Source organism: Berghia stephanieae, chromosome 10 (genome assembly GCF_034508935.2).
Source record: "Berghia stephanieae isolate SIO BIC M18660-M18661 chromosome 10, UCSD_Bste_1.3, whole genome shotgun sequence".
NCBI lineage: Eukaryota > Metazoa > Mollusca > Gastropoda > Nudibranchia > Aeolidiidae > Berghia > Berghia stephanieae.
This window is the reverse complement of record NC_088369.1, coordinates 10,325,323-10,346,439: the sequence shown is the minus strand read 5'-3', so window position 1 is coordinate 10,346,439 and position 21,117 is coordinate 10,325,323. Positions and strand designations below refer to the sequence as shown.

The following is a 21,117-nucleotide window of genomic DNA, read 5'->3' as shown; positions in this document are numbered from 1 at the left end:
ATAGGGAGATATGAGACACAGTGTAAGTGTAAGTGCCTCCCTGCCCACAATGGGAAGACAACTCTCATTCTTTCACCACATTATGGTGTAAAATGAGTACTGGCTGTTAACAGCACTGTCTCAAACCAAAAAGTATAAAATAAAAATAATGTAATAATAAAGTCCAGCAACGTTGGCGATGAATTGTTAACAAATATATTGCAATTTATTCATTTATTAAATAACTGTGAAGTAAAATCAAATATTAATTGGAAACATTAGCGAAAAGGAATGCGCTTGAACAGTCGTAACGTCACTTCCCTCGTAATGACGCATGGTAACTTAGTAACTGGCTCTAAACTATCGGAATAATGGCAGACGCCCTTATGACGAGCATAAAAGCGTATCCAGAGTGAAAAAAAAAACATTATAAATATAAATCTGATCATATTTTGACTTTTACACATTCTGATCACAAGACAAGTTCTAGCCAGCATGAAGAATAAAAAGTACAGATTTTCTTTGTTTAGAACCAGGATGACCGCCGTTGCTGGACGACGTGACATCAAACTATTGAATCCTATTCTTTTCAATTTACTATTCACTTTGGTTCTGTCACATAGACGTAGTTTGACAGTTTTCACTGTGCATCTGGAAAACAATAGAATGACTGACACAAAGAGACTTTTCCAGCCTCCTAGTCTTCCACATAATGGAAATGGTGCTGCTCGAAGCTCAAAGAAAGAAATAACAATGTGAAATTGAATGTAAGCTTCAATTATTTAATCAATGAAAACTGATAATGTGGAATTTCAGGTTTATCCTTTATCAACAAAGCAAGATGAATGAAACACTACAGACGAATGAGATAATGTGATAGTGGTGTTGTTTATTCACCTTAACAACGCCGCTACCACATTATTTCATTCATCTGTAGTGTTTCATTCATCCTGTTTTGTTGATAAAGGGGAAACCTGAAACGTCCACATTATCTGTTTTTGTTTATTAAATTGAAGGGTTGGTGCCATTCTATCTGAGGCAAATTGAAGAGAGATGATCAAGTTTCGACTTGTTACAATTATGTAACTACTAATATATTTACAAAAGCATGAGTACAACTTCCATTTCCACACCTCAACATGGTTTCCATTTTATCAACAAGGCTATCGTTGATTTTCCTACCACCATGGACAATTTATGTTCTCTTGGGTGAAACCAAATTTTTGACTTATTTCCAACCTCAAATAACTGAGGCCAAATTACAGACCTCCCTGGCAACTTTTCAATTTTATGTACACTCCACCACAGTTTCCTCGAACTCCTTGGGACTTTCAATACTTTCAAGTAATTTTATGACTTTTAGATAAATTTCATGGCCAATTACGATAATACGAAATTGTACGGCAAAGCACAAAAAAACAGGCAGCTGCCCAAAATAAGAATAGTAATATTCTTCTTCTAGGTTCCATGCCTGGTCCAGGCTTCGGATACTGCATGAATTATCTCTCTCCATTCCTCCCTGTCTCTTGCCTTTTCAAACAGCTCTTGGATTGTTAGGCTGGTGAAGCCCTTCAGTTGGTCTATGAGTGTTTTTCTTTGTCTCCCCCGGGCGCGTTTACCAGGTATTTTTCCACAACTTGCCAGGTATTCATTCTTATCTTTCCTTACTATGTGCCCGAAAAAGGATAGTTGTCGATCCACTATTAAGGGCATTAGTTTCCTTTGTTGGTATGTTTGTTTTAGCACTTCTTCGTTCGTTTTGTGTGCAGTATACGATATTCTCTGCATCCTTCTCAAGCACCACATTTCAAAAGCTTCAATGTTCTTTTGTGTTTCTGCATTTGTAGTCCAGCTTTCGCATCCGTATAACAAGATTGGCCACACGTAGCACTTCAAGACTCGGAATCTAATCCCGAACGACATCTGTTTGTTTTTCAAAATGTTTCCCAGGTCCATGAAGGCCTGTTTGGCTTGAGTTATTCTTGCTCGTATGTCTCGGTTACATCTTCCATCTGTTGTCACTATTGAACCTAGGTATTTAAAACTTTCTACGTTGGTAAGTTGCTCGCCGTGAATCGTTATATTGCAGGTGTTGTAGTTTTCGGGGTTTTTCTGTATTACCATGCATTCCGTTTTGGTGATATTCACTTCCATTCCCTTGGCTTCACTATCTACTACCACTTTGTCAACAATCTTTTGAAGTTGGATTTCTGATGTTGCAATGAGTACCGTATCGTCTGCGTATCTTATATTATTTATGTTGTGACCTCCCACTTTTATTCCCTCCATATTATTTATGCCCCTCATGATTGTTTCTTGGTATAGATTAAACAGATCTGGTGAGGCAACACACCCTTGACGGACTCCTTTCTTAATAGGAATGGAATTTCCTGTAGAGTTTCCGATTTTGATAGATGCCTGCTGGGTGTAGTATAATGTTTGCATGAGTCTGAGGTCTTTCTCATCAGCGCCAATGGAGTGCAGTTGTTTTAGTATTTCTTCGTGGCGTACTCTATCAAAAGCTTTTTTGTAGTCAACAAAACAGAGGTATAGTGGGGTCTGAACCTGTATAGCTCTTTCACTTAAAACACGGAGGAGGTATATTGCGTTCCTTGTCCCTCTGTCAGGTTGGAATCCATATTGTTCTTCTGCGATTTCGGGGTTAATCTTATTCCTTAGCCTGTTGATAATTATACGCAACAGTATTTTGTTGATGTGGCTTATTAAACTTATAGTTCTAAAATTTTCGCATCTGACTGCACCTGCTTTCTTTGGTATTGCTATGAAAATAGAGTTACAGAGATCTTCTGGAATTTTCCCAGTATTGTATATATTGTTGAATAATATGTGAAGTTCATCAATTGCTAGATCTCCTAGGCTTTTTAATACCTCTACAGATATTTCATCAGGGCCTGTTGCTTTACCATCCCTCATTCGTTCCATGGCATGTTCAATTTCACTTTTGGTGATGTTTGGTCCGCTTAATGGTTCTTTGAATTTCAGTGGTGGTTCATTTCTATTTGGATCATTGTACAGTTCGCCTATGTATTCTACCCATCGGCTTTCTATATGTTGTTCTTCAAATAGCAGTTCCCCTTGTTTGTTTTGGATACAACTTCCTGCTGCTTTGCTTTTCCTTTTCCCTGATAGTTCTTTTATTCTTTGGTGAGCTTGTTGGGGGTTGGGTTTGTATTCTCTTTCGATTTCGCAGCATTTCCAGTCTAGATAGTTCTCGTGTGCCTCGATGCATTTGGATTTAATGTGGTTGTTCAATGTTTGGTATTCTGCAGACCCTCTGTTGCATTTTCGTAGTAATATATCTACATTATATAAATCGATGCAGGTCGATGAAAACAACTCTCACTCTCATACAACCAAAAGTTCTTAAAGCTGAAGTGTGGATTACTGATTTCATTGCTAAAAATAATTTATCCTCGAGTGTTGCCAATGATTTATCTGATATGTTAAAGGACGTTTGCCCAAATTCTGCCACAGCTAAAGATGTCCATTGCAAGAGGACAAAAGCAACAGACTTAATTGCAGAAATGGCGGCCATTACTCAAGAAACATTAGTTGAACTAATGCAAAATGGGCCGTTCAGCATTAGTACAGACGATTCGAACGACATGGGGTGCACTATGCTGTTCCCACTTGTTGTAAGGACTCCCAGTGCCAACGGTGTATATAGTGAACTTTTGTGTGTCCCCACGTGTGGAGGATTTGCCACTGGAAAGAAATTTTATTCCCTCGAAGACAGGTTTTTAGATTTTTTAAAAACACACAAAATGGGAGAATTGCATTGCCCTTGGAGTCGATAATGCAAATATAATGACAGGCTCCAAGAAGGGATTTTATCAGGACAAGAACCCAGATATTTATTTGTCAGGTCGTCTGTTCCATCTGGTACACATTGGTGCAGAAAAGGACTCTGAGATATGCAATAAAACCAATGGAGCACTTTTTAACAGCTTGTCAAACAGACTCCCCCAGGGTGGGTGCCATTCTATCTGAGGCAAGAGAACTTATAAGGGCATTGGTGATAATGACATTTTGAGCCCAGCTGCTTTCTCAGGTAATAAGTCTGTAGAGGATGTTGACTTCAAATCAGCATACAACATCAAACAGAACAGCCAACAGCTCATTGGAGAAGAATGCAAATCTTTTATTGATAATAAAGAGAAGAATGGACTGTCCTCTTCAAAAATTAAATTATTTTACGACCATTTTAAGACATTTCCAGACGGTTGTGGATAATCTGCACAAGTCTCTCCCAACAAAGGTCCCCGTTCTAAAATGGGCTTTTCAGCATTAGTACAGACGGTTCAAATTCAAACGAAATGGGGTGCACCATGCTGTTCCCACTTGTTGGAAGGACTCCCAGTGCGAACGGTGTATATTGTGAACTTTTGTGTGTCCCCACGTGTGAAGGTTCTGCCACTGGAAAGAAAAAATGTTTCCTTTGTAGACAGTTTTTTAGATGAAAAAAAACATAAAATGGGAGAATTGTATTGCCCTTGGAGTTGATAATGCAAATGTAATGACAGGCTTGATTGAGGCTGAGTTTGGTGTTCATTCAATTCCTTGGGAGAACTGTCTGGCTCTTGGGAGTGACAATGCCAACGTCATGGTGGGCAAGGAATCTGGGCTGTATGGCTGCATGCTGAAAAAGCATCAGGAATTGTATTTGTCTGGATATGTGTGCCATTTAATTCACATTGCTGCTGAAAAAGGTGAGTATTTTGTGACAGTTTGATATCCAATAATTTAGGCCCACTTCGAATGGTTTATAAGGCTTTACTCTGCTCCTTTTACTTTTATCAATATATATATATATAACTTTTTAAAGACCAAACTGATTAATTCTACTTATACCACGAAGTTGTCTTTGATTTTTTAAATTCAAATTTCAAAACTTGGATTTATTGCCTCAAATGCATTGTACTTTCCAATGTTGTATGAGTGGGGAGGGGATCCTGGTTGCAGACAGATTAGCAACACAATTATTTATATTAATGTTATGGGCAGCACATACAAAACTTTAATTTTCATTTAGTTGACAGATTTTAATTGTACTGCTACCCATTCAGATGATTGTGACCCCTCTTAATTTGTTTTGTCTATTAGGTGCTGCTTCCTTGCCCTTCAGTCCCAGCCAGCTTCTTATTGATGTTTTCTACTACTTGGATAAGAGAAGCAAGAGGCAGTCTGATCTGAAATGCTGTCAACTGTTCCATCATATTCAGGAAACAAAGATACTGAAGCATGTGGCTACCAGATGGCTGAGCATTGGAATGTGCCTTCCTAGGCTCATCAGTAGTTGGGATGCCCTCTATACTTTTTTTAGGGAGGAGGAGAAAGGCATGAAGGAGGGATGTAACACGAAAAAGAAGGTCAGAGATCTAAAAAACATCTTCAGTTCCACCACAAACAAGCTTTACTGTATGTTTCTTTTTCATGCTGTGAAGCAGTTTGAATCAATCAACACTGAACTCCAATGTGACAAACCCATGATTCAGGAATTGCAGGCAAAGTTAAGGAAATTGTTTAAAGACACCCTGATCAATTTTGTCAAGCCATCTGCCATCAAGGAAGTTGACATTTTGGACGTTGATTTTCTCTCACCTCATAACACCAAGCAGTCTTCTGATGTCATCATTGGTGACGAAGCTCTCCAGCTGGTCTTTGAAGGAACTCTCAAACCAGAGAGGGTAGAAACCTTTTACAAAGATGTCATCAAATTTTATCAGGCTGCATGCTCCTACATGAAAAAAAAAAACTGCCCCTCACTGATCCACTTCTCAAACACATCAATATCCTGCTCAGCAGAACAACACCACATTTACAGACATGCTCTTCTTCCTCAAAAAATTCCCTCAACTGATTAGCAATGCAACATTTACAGACATACAGAAAGAATTTTCAACATACCAATGCACAGACACATCACACATACAAACAGACAGAGCAGACACTTACTGGCACCAAGTCGGCCTTCTCAAGGAAGATAGTAAATTCATTTTTAACCACCTGCCTAGGATAATGCTTTCTCTCCTCACCATTCCTCATTCTTCTGCTCATTGTGAGAGAATCTTCTCTGTTGTTAGAAAAAACAAGACAGACTTCAGAGGCAGCATGTCTCAACAAACACTTGAGGCTCTGGTTGTGGCCAAGTCTAGACCTGGGGATGCACTAGGGAGGAGCTACTCCAAAAAGGGTTTGAAGAGTGCCTATTACAGGTCTCTTCAGGCTTAAATCCTCCACCCTCTTTCTAAGTTTATGTATATATACTGTAGCTGTAAATATTTTGGTGAGTAACTTTTTATCTTTAAAAAGTGTCAATATTATTAGTTAACCAATCTGTTTACCAAGCTTTGCATGAGTTGGTGCTTGCATTCCTCGCGTGGAAAAAAAATTTCCGCGTAAAGTGTTCCTGAAGTTTGAAATCTGGGGTAGGAAGTCCTGGATATGCGAGGAAAAAAGACCGGCTTTCAAGTTAGATTGAAGGAAATTGTTCCAATGTTATTGAATATAGATGGAGATGTGTGTCACCATATGTTCAACATAGTCAAGACATTTGGAACAAATCTTAGATCCTGAAAGATATGTTGAGAAATTATTAGGTGACATTCACAGGGATTTTTCTCTCAGTGCTGACCTCCGTGAAGATCTCTGTACAATTTCCACATTACTGAATAATAAACCTTCCTTGTTGCCCATAGAATTTGAGGACACAGCTGGATGTCTTTTCTTGATACAAGTACACGTCTCCTTGAGATAATTGATCAGCTATTTTCTACTTTGCTTGGCTTGACTGAAAGGATAAAATCAAATATTCTGAAATATACACTGCACTTATCAAGAAGTCGCCAACTGAGAACAGGTGTCAGATCTACAATGTTTTAAGAAGACTAAAGATGAAAAATTTGACAATCCATGGAAATGGAAAGGCAAGGAAAAGAAGGATTATTGGAAATTATTTTGAAAATAGAAAGAAAACTATATAAGTCAGTTATACAACTCTTCACAAACTGCATTCTTTCTCTTGAAAAGAAAACACCACAAGTCCATAAATTATATGACAAGACATTAGACACTTTCAAAGATTTCTTAGCTTCTTACATTAGACCAGAAATTTTGGATCAAGAAGACATCAAATTGATCGACCTTTCAAAGGAGGAGCACTGGTTGACAAGAAAACATCTGTTCATAGGAGGGGATGGCAACAAAGTCCTGCAACAAATGCTGGATCATGAAAGGAAAGATATCCTGATGAAAGTGAAGACAGCATACTATATGAACACAGGCTTGTATATGAGAAGTAAATTGCCACTGGAAAATAGGCTTTTTCTTTGCCTCTCCTCATTAGACCCTCTCGCACGGAAACACACTACAACAAAGAAGCTCATGAGAGAACCCAACGAACTTGTTCATTTACCTGAAAGTGATGACTTCCTTCTTCAACTCAACAGTTATCACAAAGACAATGACTTACTTGCCCCTGAACACTGTGCTGACCTTGAGTTAGATGTCTTTTGGAGTGCAAGAATAAAAAAAATATCCAGCCCTGTCACCACTTCTTACGATCTGCCTTAGTATCTTTACAGGCCCAATTGTCAAGTTTTAGTATGCTTAATTTTGTGTGTGATCAAACTTCTAATAGGATGAGCATTGCCACAGCTGAAGCATAAGCACATCAATGCATCAAATATGTCTTTTTGGCAGAGAAAAAGACAGCTGTAGAACTTTTCAGAAGGTCAGACAACAACTACAGCCCAGCTGACAAAGCAGTTTGTCATCATATATAGACTGCCAAAAGCAGACTGAAGAAGAAAACTGCAGTCAAGGGGCAACAGCAACAACACCCATCTCAGCAAGCTCAAGCAGATAGCAAAAGATTGGAATTGTTAGGCCAAGGAATAAACCTTAAACGAACCAGAGAAGATGTGGATGTCGATGAGCCATCACCTAAGACATTGAGGCTGTCGCAATGACTAGAGGGAAATTTCTTAAATAGCTATTGATATTAATTTGTATATATTTTGTTTTCAGCACCTTATTTTATCAATATGAAAACTGTCAACGCTCCTTTCTTTTGTGTGTTATTTGCTCTCAATTACAAGAATAAGTACTGAAACAATATTCCAACTTTGATTTTTTTCAAAGTCCAACTGAACAATACTTGACGTTGATTTGTAGCTCGTCCACACGAGTTTTCAGGCTTTTAAAAATTTAACTGATGGCATCCCTGATTATTGTGCACATCCAAACAATGTAGATAGATAGATACATTAGTAACTGTCAATATCACAGTAAGTCATCAGTGGTCGAAATCAAGGGGGGGGGGCAATTTAAAAAAAAAAAACCCTTTAATCAATTTACGTTGGCTGGGTGAAATTAGTTCAAGGAAACCGTGTTCAATGTAAAAATTTGTTCGAAGAAGGAATGGAATGATAACAAATAATAATTTTAAAATTTAGGACATTCAAATGCATTCGAGGAAACCGTGTGTTTGAGAAAATCTTGTTCGAGGAAACTGTGCTGGAGTGTATTTCTAATTTACCCTGACTGAGATTGAGATGAAGTGTCACATATGAAATTTCCGATTTCAGTCTCAAAAGAACAAAAAGAAGGAAAAAAAGCAGCAGTCAGGTCATTTGTTTGGGTTTTTGTTTTTTGTTTTTAATTTTCATCTCTTCCCTCCCTTATTCTTTTTCTTCCTTTCTGGATTGGCCACCATGGTGTGAATGTTAGCCTCGGTGTAGGCAAAAGACAAAAACCCTTCCTGTCCGTGACGTTTTTTATCCTCGCCCTTCGCCTTCCTCGTTGTTGCTGAAAAAACGTTTGACACGTGTTCAGCAGCTTCTTTTTGTGAGGAATCTCTTTGTGCTTGTAATTCATCCATCCCTAGAACATTTGACGACGACGACGAACTACCAGTCTGCACTGAAGTTCCGCCTTCATTCTGATTGATAGAGTCGGCTTTATTGTCTTGATCACCTTTGCGACTCACAGCAAAGAGAGAAGATACGGATACATCACTATTACTTAAACCACTATCTATCACGGCAGTTTCTGTTTGTGAAGAAATGATTTTGTCATTGGATATAGACACAACCCCCTCCATTGCATCTTTTTGTGAATCCAAGTTCGAATCCACTGATATAGCCTCTTCCATCTGAATATCTAAATTCATTTTCTTTGGCTTGAGGAAAGCCGCCTTCAACGGCTTCTCACTTTTACGTTTACCAAGAATTGTACTAGATTCAGAGGAAGCCTCACCACTGCTATCGCCGAATGATATAAAGTCTCCACTAAACTTCATCTGCTTTGAGGAATTCTCCCGCTCCCGTTTCAATTTCAACACCTTCTCTTTCAGCTCTGAAGACTCTTTTTTCCACACATACAAAAATGAATAATCCTCGGCTGGTTTTCCGCAATCTTCTTCTTTGCTTGGTTTGGTGTTTGCATTGTCTGACTCTGACAAGCCGGATGGTTCGGCGTCCATATCTTGGACGGGCATTGGAGCTGTACGCATAAAATCTTGACATTTGTCAATCACAGGTCTGAAAACTGATTGGGTACCTTCAGGTAGAGTGGATTCTTTCTGGAAATGTAAAAGAAGAAGAAAAAAAAGGACAAGAAATTATGGATTATAAATTTTAGATTACATAATAATAATAATAATAAATAATAATAAATAATAGTGCAATATACACTAAAAGTGCTCAAAGAGCTTTACAAGGGGTCCCTAACCAACAGCAACACTTAACATGTAGAACAAGACATGACGCCTGTTAGGCTATATTGCATTTCGGACAGAGATAACGCTAACAGCCAGGTACTCATTTTACACCTGAGCACGATGAGAGAATGTGACTAAAGAGCCTTTTCCAAGGACTCAACTATGCGCCGAGCGAGGCTTGAACCCAGGACCTTCCGATCCTAAAGCGAGTGTCATACCACTAGACCACATAGCTACACTAAAGGAGGAATTTCCTCTTTTTTAAAAAAAATTACATTTCCCCCCAAAAAAGACGGAAAACTGTCTGTCTGAAATTTTTCAGCTGACCTTGTTCAGTATTTGTGAGTTATTTTTTTTTAAAAGATGAAGGCATTGGTTGTTTAAAGGCAACAGTTAAGGGAAGACTAGATGGATCCTGTCCTTTTCTATGATTTAAGGCTGATAGCATTTGATGAAGAGAAGCTTTGCACGAAATATTTCCATATTTATGGTCTTTACGAGAAAAGTTTTCAGGATTTTTTTTATTTAAGCAAAGGGCATCCCTGAATCAGAGCAAAGGAGAGGAGTGGCACAGTGGTAAGGGGTTTTTAGCTTTGTAACCTGGAGTTGCAGACTTGGTGTTCCATGCGCCGTTCTGTGAGGCCTTGAGAAATTACCTCACTTTAGCTCAACAGTAGCCAGTACCTACTGATGGTGACAAAATGTTTAAAATGAGGAGAAGTTGGGAACCTGTTGTTATTGCATTAACTTCCACTTTTAGAGCAACTGAGAAGATAAAACTATCATTAATAATTTAGCTAACTTCTGAAGGGTGGGGAAACGGCACCTCTTTGTTCCACCAAACATCAAGTTTGTCACTGCCAGTACATTTGATTGGGGGGAAATGAAATTTTTAAAAAGGAGGAAATTCCTCCTCTGACTCCAAAAATCATGTGCTACCTAGCATGTCCGACCAGTAATCAGAAGGTCTGAGGTTCAATCCCCAGTTGAGGTCGACTGATTTTTTGGGATGGTTTTTTTCTTGTATTTTTCTTTCTTGCTTTGTCTGGCACCTTTCACACACACTTGTTCAGTTCGAATGGCTATTTTCTGGTAAATGCATATCACTCAAAAAAGTATCCCTCATACGGCTGTATGAAGGAAGTGTAGCACATTAGGAAATAAAGCTACCTTCAAGTCTAGATGGGTCTTGGTCTCATAAATGCGATTAAATCGTAATTTTTATCAAGTATACGGTTTACTTCAACCACAAAATACTACACACAAACACTTCTTTCAAAAGTGATTCAGAGCTTAAGATGGTTGCAAACATTGTTCATCTCTAAATAACAAAGATAGGAGCAATTATAATATAATTATTATTGATTATGAATTATAAAGCGGACGAGCAAACTTTCTAGGTTTTCAGAGAGAGAGAGAGAGAGAGAGACAGAGAGAGAAAGCGAAAGAAGAGAGAGAGAGAGAGAGAGAGAGAGAGAGAGAGAGAGAGAGAGAGAGAGAGAGAGAGAGAGAAAAGGAGAAAGAGAGAGAGAGAGATGGAGAGCAAAAGAGAGAGATCTACCTTAATTCCAAGCACAGCAAGTTTCTTGGCTGGATCGGGTGACATGACCATTGAAAGGCTGGACACGCCAAGCACTGGGCAGTCCTGGTCCTGAGCCACACAGAGCAGGGACGAGGCCAAACCCTCCGACATCAACACGGGCATCAACTCACGGAGGACCAAAACTACCTGGATCTGACCAGCACCAACAGAATTAGTCACCGTCTTCTTGCCGGACTCAAACTGGTTGCTGAAGGGATTGAAGACAATAATAATAATAATAATAATAATAATAATAATAATAATAATAATAATAATAATAATAATAATAATAATAATAATAATAATAATTATTATTATTATTATATTAATAATAATAATAATAATAATAATAATAATAATAATAATAATAATAATAATAATAATAATAATAATAATAATAATATATAATAATAATAATAATAATAATAATAATAATAATAATAATAATAATAATAATAATAATAATAATAATAATACGCATATTTCTATATCGCCCTCCAAGACTAAAATGAAAATATGGAGATGTGAAACTTAGGGGCTCCTTCCGTATGTGGATGTTCAATGTCAAGTTGGTAAACATGGCATGTGAGAATTGGTAGTATGTGTTTAAATAAAATACACACCATTTCTTCCAGCTATATCAATCGTACAAATACACAAAAATTTTATAGTCTGAAAGAATTTAGTGAGAAGAAATCACTCAACTGAATATATAAAAAGCTGCAAAAACACATGCCAATTCAATTGCATGACATAGATATATAAACATGAGCGAGAGATGTTGTTTACTGACTTGCCTCGACCTGACAAATATACGCATCTCCTGCTATTAAAACACTGTTGCAATTTCAGGAGTTTCGTGCCTCTATAAATCGCTGTCTCCGGCACAGTTTTTGTTGAAACCTCAAGGTGCTTAAACAACAAGACATTGTTTACCCAGAATAGAATAACAAACACTGTGAGGCCATATCAACCAATATTTAAAAGCATGATGAAGGGCATCAAAAACATCAATACAAAAGTCGCATAAAATACATTTAAACAGTCAATCAAGTAAGTATATTTAGTGAAAAGATATGTGTTTAGGCATTTTTTGAAAATATCTATAGGGATCAAAAATCCTACAAACTGAAGGAGATTATTCCATATTGTGGGTCCGAATTTCATTAGAGCCCTCATATATGGTGGAGACCCCAAGAGCTGAGTGCAAGAGCACCCATTTCCACACCAAAGGAACTGATACTGGTATCAATGCTGGTTGCAGTAGCTTTTTGGGGGTTTTTTTTTAGTCTTTTTAATTTTTATCTGACCCCCACTACCCACCTTGCAAGTGATTTGGTAGCTGAGTTGGTTAGATCTCTGCCGTCTTAAGGAAAAAGACTGTATGTTTACTTGGAATAAGAGGCTGCATACGGTCTTTTTCCTTAAGATGGCAGAACTGGTGGTAGGTTGTTTGTGAAAGACTGACATCCTATCTGACGATAGCAAGCAATTCCTAGCTGAATTTTACAAAAAATAGGATTAATTCTCCGTTGCGTCCTATCCAACAGGAGCCATAAATTGCTAGCTGAATTTAGGCACCTCTAGTTTTTGGTTTTACAATAACAATTGCTCTATGTTTATTACTTTCAAGGTAGCAGAATTATTTCCATGGATCTCATGGCTTTGAATTTTATTTTTTACCAGATATGGAATTGAAACAATTCTGCTACCTTGAAAGTAATAAGCATAGAGCAATTGTTCTTGTAAAGCCAAAAACTAGAGGTGCCTGAAGAAGGCCAAAGGCCGAAACGTCATTTTTTTGGTGTTGTTCCCTTATATATGAGTCACATTTACTCACTTTATCTTTCTCTCCATCTTATTGTAAAGCTACACTGGATTGTATGCTTGACTTACTTGAACCAATTCCTGTAGTATTGTTTTGTTTGTTTTATCTTGTTCTTTTTTCTCTTCCTCTCCTTCGGAGTCATCATCCGACTTTCAACTTTATTTATCGAAGCATTGGCAAATATCCTGTGGTGGAATACAAAATTATATTTAATTTTAAATTCTTACAATCGTCACCTTCTAAATGATTAACTCACTCAACCCTAACACCGACTATATCCATAGTATACCCGGGTTACTTTTACTCCATGCCTATTTATTACATTTTTCTGAGACAAATAGTAGTATCAAAGCTAATGTTTTAGTTTTTTGCATGTTAGTGGTAGTTGAATAAAGCTGTCTGTGCACATGCTCATTTTCAATACATTTTTTCCAATTTTGAAAAGTAGCAAAAATCTCTAGGATTGAGTGAGTTAAATCATAAAGACATCAGTTCAAAACATGAGAATAACAAAAGTCATGATGGTGCAGATTGTTTTCTTACAGGTCAATCAATCATCATCTTTAAAAAAACAATGTCAAACAGTATGTTATTACGAATAAATAACAATATGAAATTGAATGTAAGCTTTAATATAATATATGAAAACAGATAAAATGGATGTTTCGGCTTTCCCCTTTATAAACAAAACAGGATGAATGAAACACTACAAACTCATTTGTCTGAAGTGTTTCATTCATCCTGTTTTGTTGATAAAGGGAAACCTGAAACGTCCATTTTATATGTTTTCGTATATTAAATCGAAGCTTACATTCAATCTCACATTGTTATTTATTTCTTCAAGCTTTGAGCAGCAACATTTACATTACCCTGTTATTCCGAATGAGAGATGAGAGCATAGCATTGTTAAGGGATTCCATCCTTTCAGGCAGTATTTTTTGATAGATCACTGTTGCTAGCAATTGTCACTGTCATGAAAGCAATGATAATCCCCACTATACAAACCAACAGGCTCCTAGAGTGTCTACTGTATACCATATGAAAAGCTTGAATGTACCTTTTGAGCTCCTCTCTGATGGCTTCATCTGTACTTGCATCAAGACAAACAGGTCTAGAGAATTTTAAAAATATTACATCTGATTATATAAAGCAGGACTGTGAGTGTGAGATCAAAATACTCGAGCTGTTTTCTACACACACACACACACATATATGTATATATATATATATATATATATATATATATATATATATATATATATATATATAATATATATATATATATATATATATATATATATATATTGGTTTATTTTGGCAAAGACAATGCTGTTGCTGGTCAGGTACTCATTTTACACCTAAGTCTGATAAGAAAATGAGAGTAAAGTAATGAGCATTTTCCAAAGACTCAACATTGCATCACCTACTGCAGGACTCCAACTTGGGGTGGGGCTATCTGGATCATCCGTCAGAATACAAATTTGGAGTTTTTATTTAATCCGTATAAAAACACAATTTTACCATCATAGGCCAAAGGGTCCCTGTCAAATTGAGTTGCAGACACTGTCATATTTTTTTTACTGAATGAACATTTCTCTATCTGGCTTTTATTCCAAATATAAGGTATACCATCTGATAGATATAAAAAAAAACAAGAGCAAGAGCAAACAGTTTTTTGGGCTCTCAAGTAAAGAAACATCTTTTTCTGACATGCGACCCTTTGTCTAAGACGACACAGCAAGCATTCCAAACTTAAATTGTTTTTGTTTTTTAAGGGTTTTACAGCGCTTGCAACACGTTTAGGTAATTTCAGCGCCAGTAAAAAGGAAGAAAATGGGATAGTAAAAAGTTCTAAAACTACAATTATTATTAAAGCACCCAAGAAAAAGTGAGACAAAGCAGAATTATAAGTAGGGGACAGATATAGATTCCAAGAGCATACTACTTAGTTTGAGATTACCTTAATGTCTCACCCAGACACAAGTACAGGTCCCTGCTAAGAGAAATACACTCAAAAGTTTACAAATCATATGTTAAGATTTTTAAAAATAACAGTACATAAGAGAGATGATTTACAAGGAAAAAAAGAACATCTTCAAAAACTATAACTATACATTCAACGGTTTCCCTCCCGGCCAGGGTCAGGACAAAACTAAGTAAACTCATGTCAAGACAAAGACAGAAGGCAATTGGAAAACAGATACAGGGGGATAGAAGACACAACAAGTACCTCCTGTCCACTATGGGAGGTCAGAAACCCCACCCAGCCAAACTTAAATAAAAAGGGAGGAAAACTCTTTGTATTTCGACATAAACTGATACTCACCGCAATGATTCTGGCAGCAAAGTCTTTTTGGACAAAAAATTGGTTTTGGCACCAAGTTCTTTCAAAGCACGTTTGCTGACTGTGGTATGCTGTTGTACTAGGGATATCACATCAACAAAGTCAGCTAACCCACAGCTAGCTTGTGGCCTCTGAAAGGGTGAAGAAAAGGTTACTGCTTGAAGCTTGAAGGCATAAATAACAATAGGAAACTAAATGGAAGTCTCAATTTACTCAACGAAGACAAATAATGTGGGCATTTCAGGCTTCCCCTTTATCAATAAAACACGATGAATGAAATACTAAGTACGAATAAGAGGTGTGAGAATGGCATAGTTAAGGTGAATAAGCAAAACAATCATTGTTTTGTTCATTCACCTTAACTATGCCATTCTCAACTCTCAGTCGTCCTTAGTTTATCATTCATCCTGTTTTGTTGATAAAGGGGAAAACTAAAACGTCCACATTATCTGGCTTCGTTGAATAAATTGAAGCTTAAATTTTGTTTCCTATTGAAACTTATTCCTCAATTGGTGATATGTAGAAATCTGACTCACGAATATTCCTCCAATAATCCAGGAAATGATTCAATTTGACACTACAATTTCTTTGAGATCAAATAATCCAAAATGCATGGGGGAGAATAATTCAAATAAAAGTTCAAAAACATCAGTAGCTTTACTCTTTACATTACAGATAGATGCTAGCCTTGATACACAGATGTAACTATGAAACTCTGTGGCATTGCCCATGACCTTTGAAAGACCATGGAATTCGTTACCATCATCGAAATCCAGCTTTGATTCACATCAGGAGAATGCAAGAAGAAAAAGAAAAAGAAGAAGAAAAAGAAGAAGAAGAAGAAGAAGAAGAAGAAGAAGAAGAAGAAGAAGAAGAAGAAGAAGAAGAAGAAGAAGAAGAAGAAGAAGAAGAAGAAGAAGAAGAAGAAGAAGAAGAAGAAGAAGAAGAAGAAGAAGAAGAAGAAGAAGAAGTAGAAAGAGAAGAAAAAATCTTTACTAATTTTTTTCCATACCTTGAATCCTATGCAAACCGGTAAACACTTGCTCTTCGTGGCCTTGGCAAGCGTGATACTCATATCATTCAAACACAACAAAGGACAGCCTCTTTCCTGAGCCAGTGCAATCACATGGTCCAATGCAGGGGCTGGAGAGACTTTCCCGGACACCAAAACACATGCCAAGCGATCCTTCTCCAGAGACCGACATACACAGTTTGTTCCAAGATCTAGTTGAACCCTTAAATAGAATTTTTTTTTCTAAATGAAAAGTTAGCTTTCATAGAGTGCAATATCCATGTAACGTGCTCAAAATTTTGCAAAAGGGTCTAAAGCCGGCTATGTGGTCTTGCAGTATGTCATTCGCTTTTGGATCGAAAGGTCCTGAGTTCCAGCCTCGCACGGCACTTGAGAAGATCGGATAGATCAAAGTGATTACATCACTATGTGCTTATCTATATTTTGACATATATATCACTAGCCACGATGGTGTAAGTCTTGTAAACAATAAATAAACAATGGCAGCAACTAAACAATCTGATGACAACTCTTACCTAAGCAAAAAGAAAAAAAAACAACAAACAAAATAAGCAACATGAGCATCTTATTGGTAATTTACTTTATTTGTAAAAGCAAGTATGCAATGTCTGAAATACCCATTATTCTCGAAGACTGCTGATATAAAAGACTCATTTTAAAAAATTAATTGTGAACAATGATTAAAGATTTTTTAAATTTTTATTTTAAATGCTTATAATTTTGACTTTCATAACCCTCTGCATCATGGTCAAGTTTATATATATTCAATTTCCTTAATCTTACCTCGCTTTTCTTTTCGCCTCCTGGTCTTTCTTTGATTCATTTTTGACAGGTTTGAAAATATTTGGAAATCCCTTTAAGACTCTAGAGGAGGGAAAAAAAGATTTCTTTAAGTGAAGCAGACTCCAAGCAACATGCAGACTTGCCAACCAGCCTCAATCATTTGAAAAGATTTATCATATTTTTCCAGATATTTATGCTAATTTTCTCATGTTTTCCTCCCAAAAATCATATTTTCAAAGTGTGCGACCATCCAAAAATTCAAATCTAATACTCACCAACTTATTAAGACTTATCAAGCTAGTAGAGGGTAGGAAAATCCTGAAATTCCGATGACAATCGTCTGTCTGGCTACTCAAGATTATCATCTCGGTGAAGACACTATTTAACGACCTTCGATTTTTATCATTCCCCCCCCCCCCCCCCTCTTTTTTGTTACACACTCTGACTTTTTGCATTTATCATATTTTAGTCAATATTACTATTACAATATTTTCATATTTTGGAGTTCAAAGCGTATTAAAATATGAGAAATCAAACAGCTTGTCACGCCTGCAGCATGAAATCAAAGAGCAAAGGCATTGTTGAATATATCTAAATAACAATAAACGTTGAGAGAACAAAAAAATGGAAATAAAACACTGTCAACTTTCAACACAGTTATGATTGTTAAGCATCTGTGATTCATACGAAGAAATAATGTCAAATCAAAGTTTCAGTCATTATTTGAAAAGAGTACTTAAAGCTTTAATTCCTATTTCTTTCATACCATATAAATCATATGTGTCCATAATAAAATAAATAAATAAAAATAAAATTCCCTTTATTCATCCCATAAGGGAAATTTGTCTTTATGGTCTATTCCAAGGTAAGACTGGAATAACCCAGGCATTAGCCGCAGTACAGCATGCAAATGGAGCTAGGGTAAGGTGGCTTGTTCAAGGTCACAACAAGATATGAAGTGAGTAGAAAAGTGCCAGAAGACAATAGAGAATAAAAATTTTTTTCGCGGCGGTGGTTGGGTTTGAACCTGCGACCTTATTGGTACGACAACTCCGCCTGGCAGGTGAGAGCGTGGCTCTACCGTGTGAGCTATCCACGAACACAAAAATATTCGTTTCAAACTCAAAGTCATTTCTAGATCCCTCTCTCACCCACTTCTTGAGACCGCCGATTCGTTCACCACCATCGCGAAGTAATTTTGACCAGCAGTTAAGCTTAATAGCCAATATTCTCATCACAAACATATAACATAGAAACGATTGAGACATTGAGTATGCTCCGGTGTATGGGGTGAATTTTTAATTCAGAAAAGTGAGTGGAGCAGGCACTTATGTTGGTAACAACAAGATATGAAGTGAGTAGAAAAGTGCCAGAAGACAATAGAGAATAAAAATTTTTTTCGCGGCGGTGGTTGGGTTTGAACCTGCGACCTTATTGGTACGACAACTCCGCCTGGCAGGTGAGAGCGTGGCTCTACCGTGTGAGCTATCCACGAACACAAAAATATTCGTTTCAAACTCAAAGTCATTTCTAGATCCCTCTCTCACCCACTTCTTGAGACCGCCGATTCGTTCACCACCATCGCGAAGTAATTTTGACCAGCAGTTAAGCTTAATAGCCAATATTCTCATCACAAACATATAACATAGAAACGATTGAGACATTGAGTATGCTCCGGTGTATGGGGTGAATTTTTAATTCAGAAAAGTGAGTGGAGCAGGCACTTATGTTGGTAACAACAAGATATGAAGTGAGTAGAAAAGTGCCAGAAGACAATAGAGAATAAAAATTTTTTTTCCCCTAAAAAAATTTTTATTCTCTATTGTCTTCTGGCACTTTTCTACTCACTTCATATCTTGTTGTTACCAACATAAGTGCCTGCTCCACTCACTTTTCTGAATTAAAAATTCACCCCATACACCGGAGCATACTCAATGTCTCAATCGTTTCTATGTTATATGTTTGTGATGAGAATATTGGCTATTAAGCTTAACTGCTGGTCAAAATTACTTCGCGATGGTGGTGAACGAATCGGCGGTCTCAAGAAGTGGGTGAGAGAGGGATCTAGAAATGACTTTGAGTTTGAAACGAATATTTTTGTGTTCGTGGATAGCTCACACGGTAGAGCCACGCTCTCACCTGCCAGGCGGAGTTGTCGTACCAATAAGGTCGCAGGTTCAAACCCAACCACCGCCGCGAAAAAAATTTTTATTCTCTATTGTCTTCTGGCACTTTTCTACTCACTTCATATCTTGTTGTTACCAACATAAGTGCCTGCTCCACTCACTTTTCTGAATTAAAAATTCACCCCATACACCGGAGCATACTCAATGTCTCAATCGTTTCTATGTTATATGTTTGTGATGAGAATATTGGCTATTAAGCTTAACTGCTGGTCAAAATTACTTCGCGATGGTGGTGAACGAATCGGCGGTCTCAAGAAGTGGGTGAGAGAGGGATCTAGAAATGACTTTGAGTTTGAAACGAATATTTTTGTGTTCGTGGATAGCTCACACGGTAGAGCCACGCTCTCACCTGCCAGGCGGAGTTGTCGTACCAATAAGGTCGCAGGTTCAAACCCAACCACCGCCGCGAAAAAAATTTTTATTCTCTATTGTCTTCTGGCACTTTTCTACTCACTTCATATCTTGTTGTTACCAACATAAGTGCCTTGTTCAAGGTCCCACAGCGCAGCAGCGGGTGATCGAACTCAGTACCTTTCGGGTACGAAGCAATGACCGTTCCCCTGAGCCACGCTGCCCCTTATGATTGTTACGCATCCATGATTCATAAAAAGTTATGAAAAAAATCAAAGTTTAAGTCAGTATTTGAAAAGAGTACTTAAAGGTTTTTATTTCTATTACTTTCATATCATATAAATCATATTTGTCCATAATGACAATAAAACACTGTCAGAAAGATGCCACCTTCCATAAAACTATTCTCTAGATTGTTTTTTACGCCTTTTCATTGTACACATCAGTAGATACTTACTCTGACAACTTCAACAAAATGATATCTTCAACTTCTTTGGATGCCTTTGGTCTGAAAATGCAAAGATAGAAAGAAAGATAAGGCAACAAGCTTTTATTTATTTTAATGGTTTTTTGTTTTCGTTTTTTTTTTGTTTTTTTTTATACAATGGAACAATCTGACAATTTACTTTATAATTATTATTAACTATTTATAAGCATGATATAGTTTATGTAAATATTGATTTTAAAATTACGACGTCTGCCACAGCACCTTCAGATACCATTGCCTTGGCATTCCATGAAGGAATATAGATACTCCATCAAACAAGATGTCTGATGTCAACAGCAATCATCCATGTTGTCCAAAGTGAGCAAATTGGCGGTTAATAATCTTGCCCAAGAAAAAAAAATGAAAGTGCCTGACGTGGGGCTCAAACCCAGACCTTCTGAATCACTGTGCAATGCCTTTGTACGGAGCGAAAAGACGAATGGAGCTTTGGACGAAGCGAGCGGAGTCTTCCTCTCTCTCACAAATCATGAACTGATAACAACAACAAGCTAAGACCTCTGATCAAACTTTTCTCTTTTATTGTCATTCAAGTTTCATTAAATTACTATCGTTTGTGTTTAATCATTTTGTCCTTAAGTTATTTCAAGATCCTAAACCTTAAACATTGATGATGATGATGATGATATAGAGAGAGAGAGAGAGAGAGAGAGAGAGAGAGAGAGAGAGAGAGAGAGAGAGAGAGAGAGAGAGAGAGAGAGGGAGAGAGAGAGAGGGAGGGAGAGAGTTGTTAGTGTACTGGGAGAAAAACCGAGAATGATAGAAATTGTGAGTTTGCTTTTGG

At 37.2% G+C, this 21,117-nt stretch overlaps 1 protein-coding gene, 1 long non-coding RNA gene and 1 pseudogene across 2 annotated transcripts in view; 1 reads left to right on the top strand and 2 right to left on the bottom strand.

Annotated features, from left to right (window-relative positions):
- Positions 1 to 21,117, bottom strand: part of LOC144980488 (uncharacterized) — a 145,991-nt gene that overhangs the window by 17,141 nt on the left and 107,733 nt on the right. The gene's annotated exons all lie outside the window — the stretch shown is intronic.
- The window catches only part of LOC144980484 (uncharacterized), a 22,849-nt gene continuing 1,911 nt past the window's right edge, over positions 180 to 21,117 (bottom strand). The window contains exons 2-9 of the mRNA XM_078928094.1: positions 20,286 to 20,336; positions 17,292 to 17,372; positions 16,488 to 16,710; positions 15,458 to 15,606; positions 14,189 to 14,242; positions 13,200 to 13,316; positions 11,283 to 11,511; positions 180 to 9,583 (exon numbers count right to left, since the gene is read on the bottom strand). Of these exons, the coding sequence (XP_078784220.1) occupies positions 8,666 to 9,583; positions 11,283 to 11,511; positions 13,200 to 13,316; positions 14,189 to 14,242; positions 15,458 to 15,606; positions 16,488 to 16,710; positions 17,292 to 17,372; positions 20,286 to 20,336 (1,822 nt within the window). The 3' untranslated portion in view covers positions 180 to 8,665. The remainder of the gene's footprint in view (positions 9,584 to 11,282; positions 11,512 to 13,199; positions 13,317 to 14,188; positions 14,243 to 15,457; positions 15,607 to 16,487; positions 16,711 to 17,291; positions 17,373 to 20,285; positions 20,337 to 21,117) is intronic.
- Positions 6,445 to 7,970, top strand: LOC144955923 (uncharacterized; annotated as a pseudogene).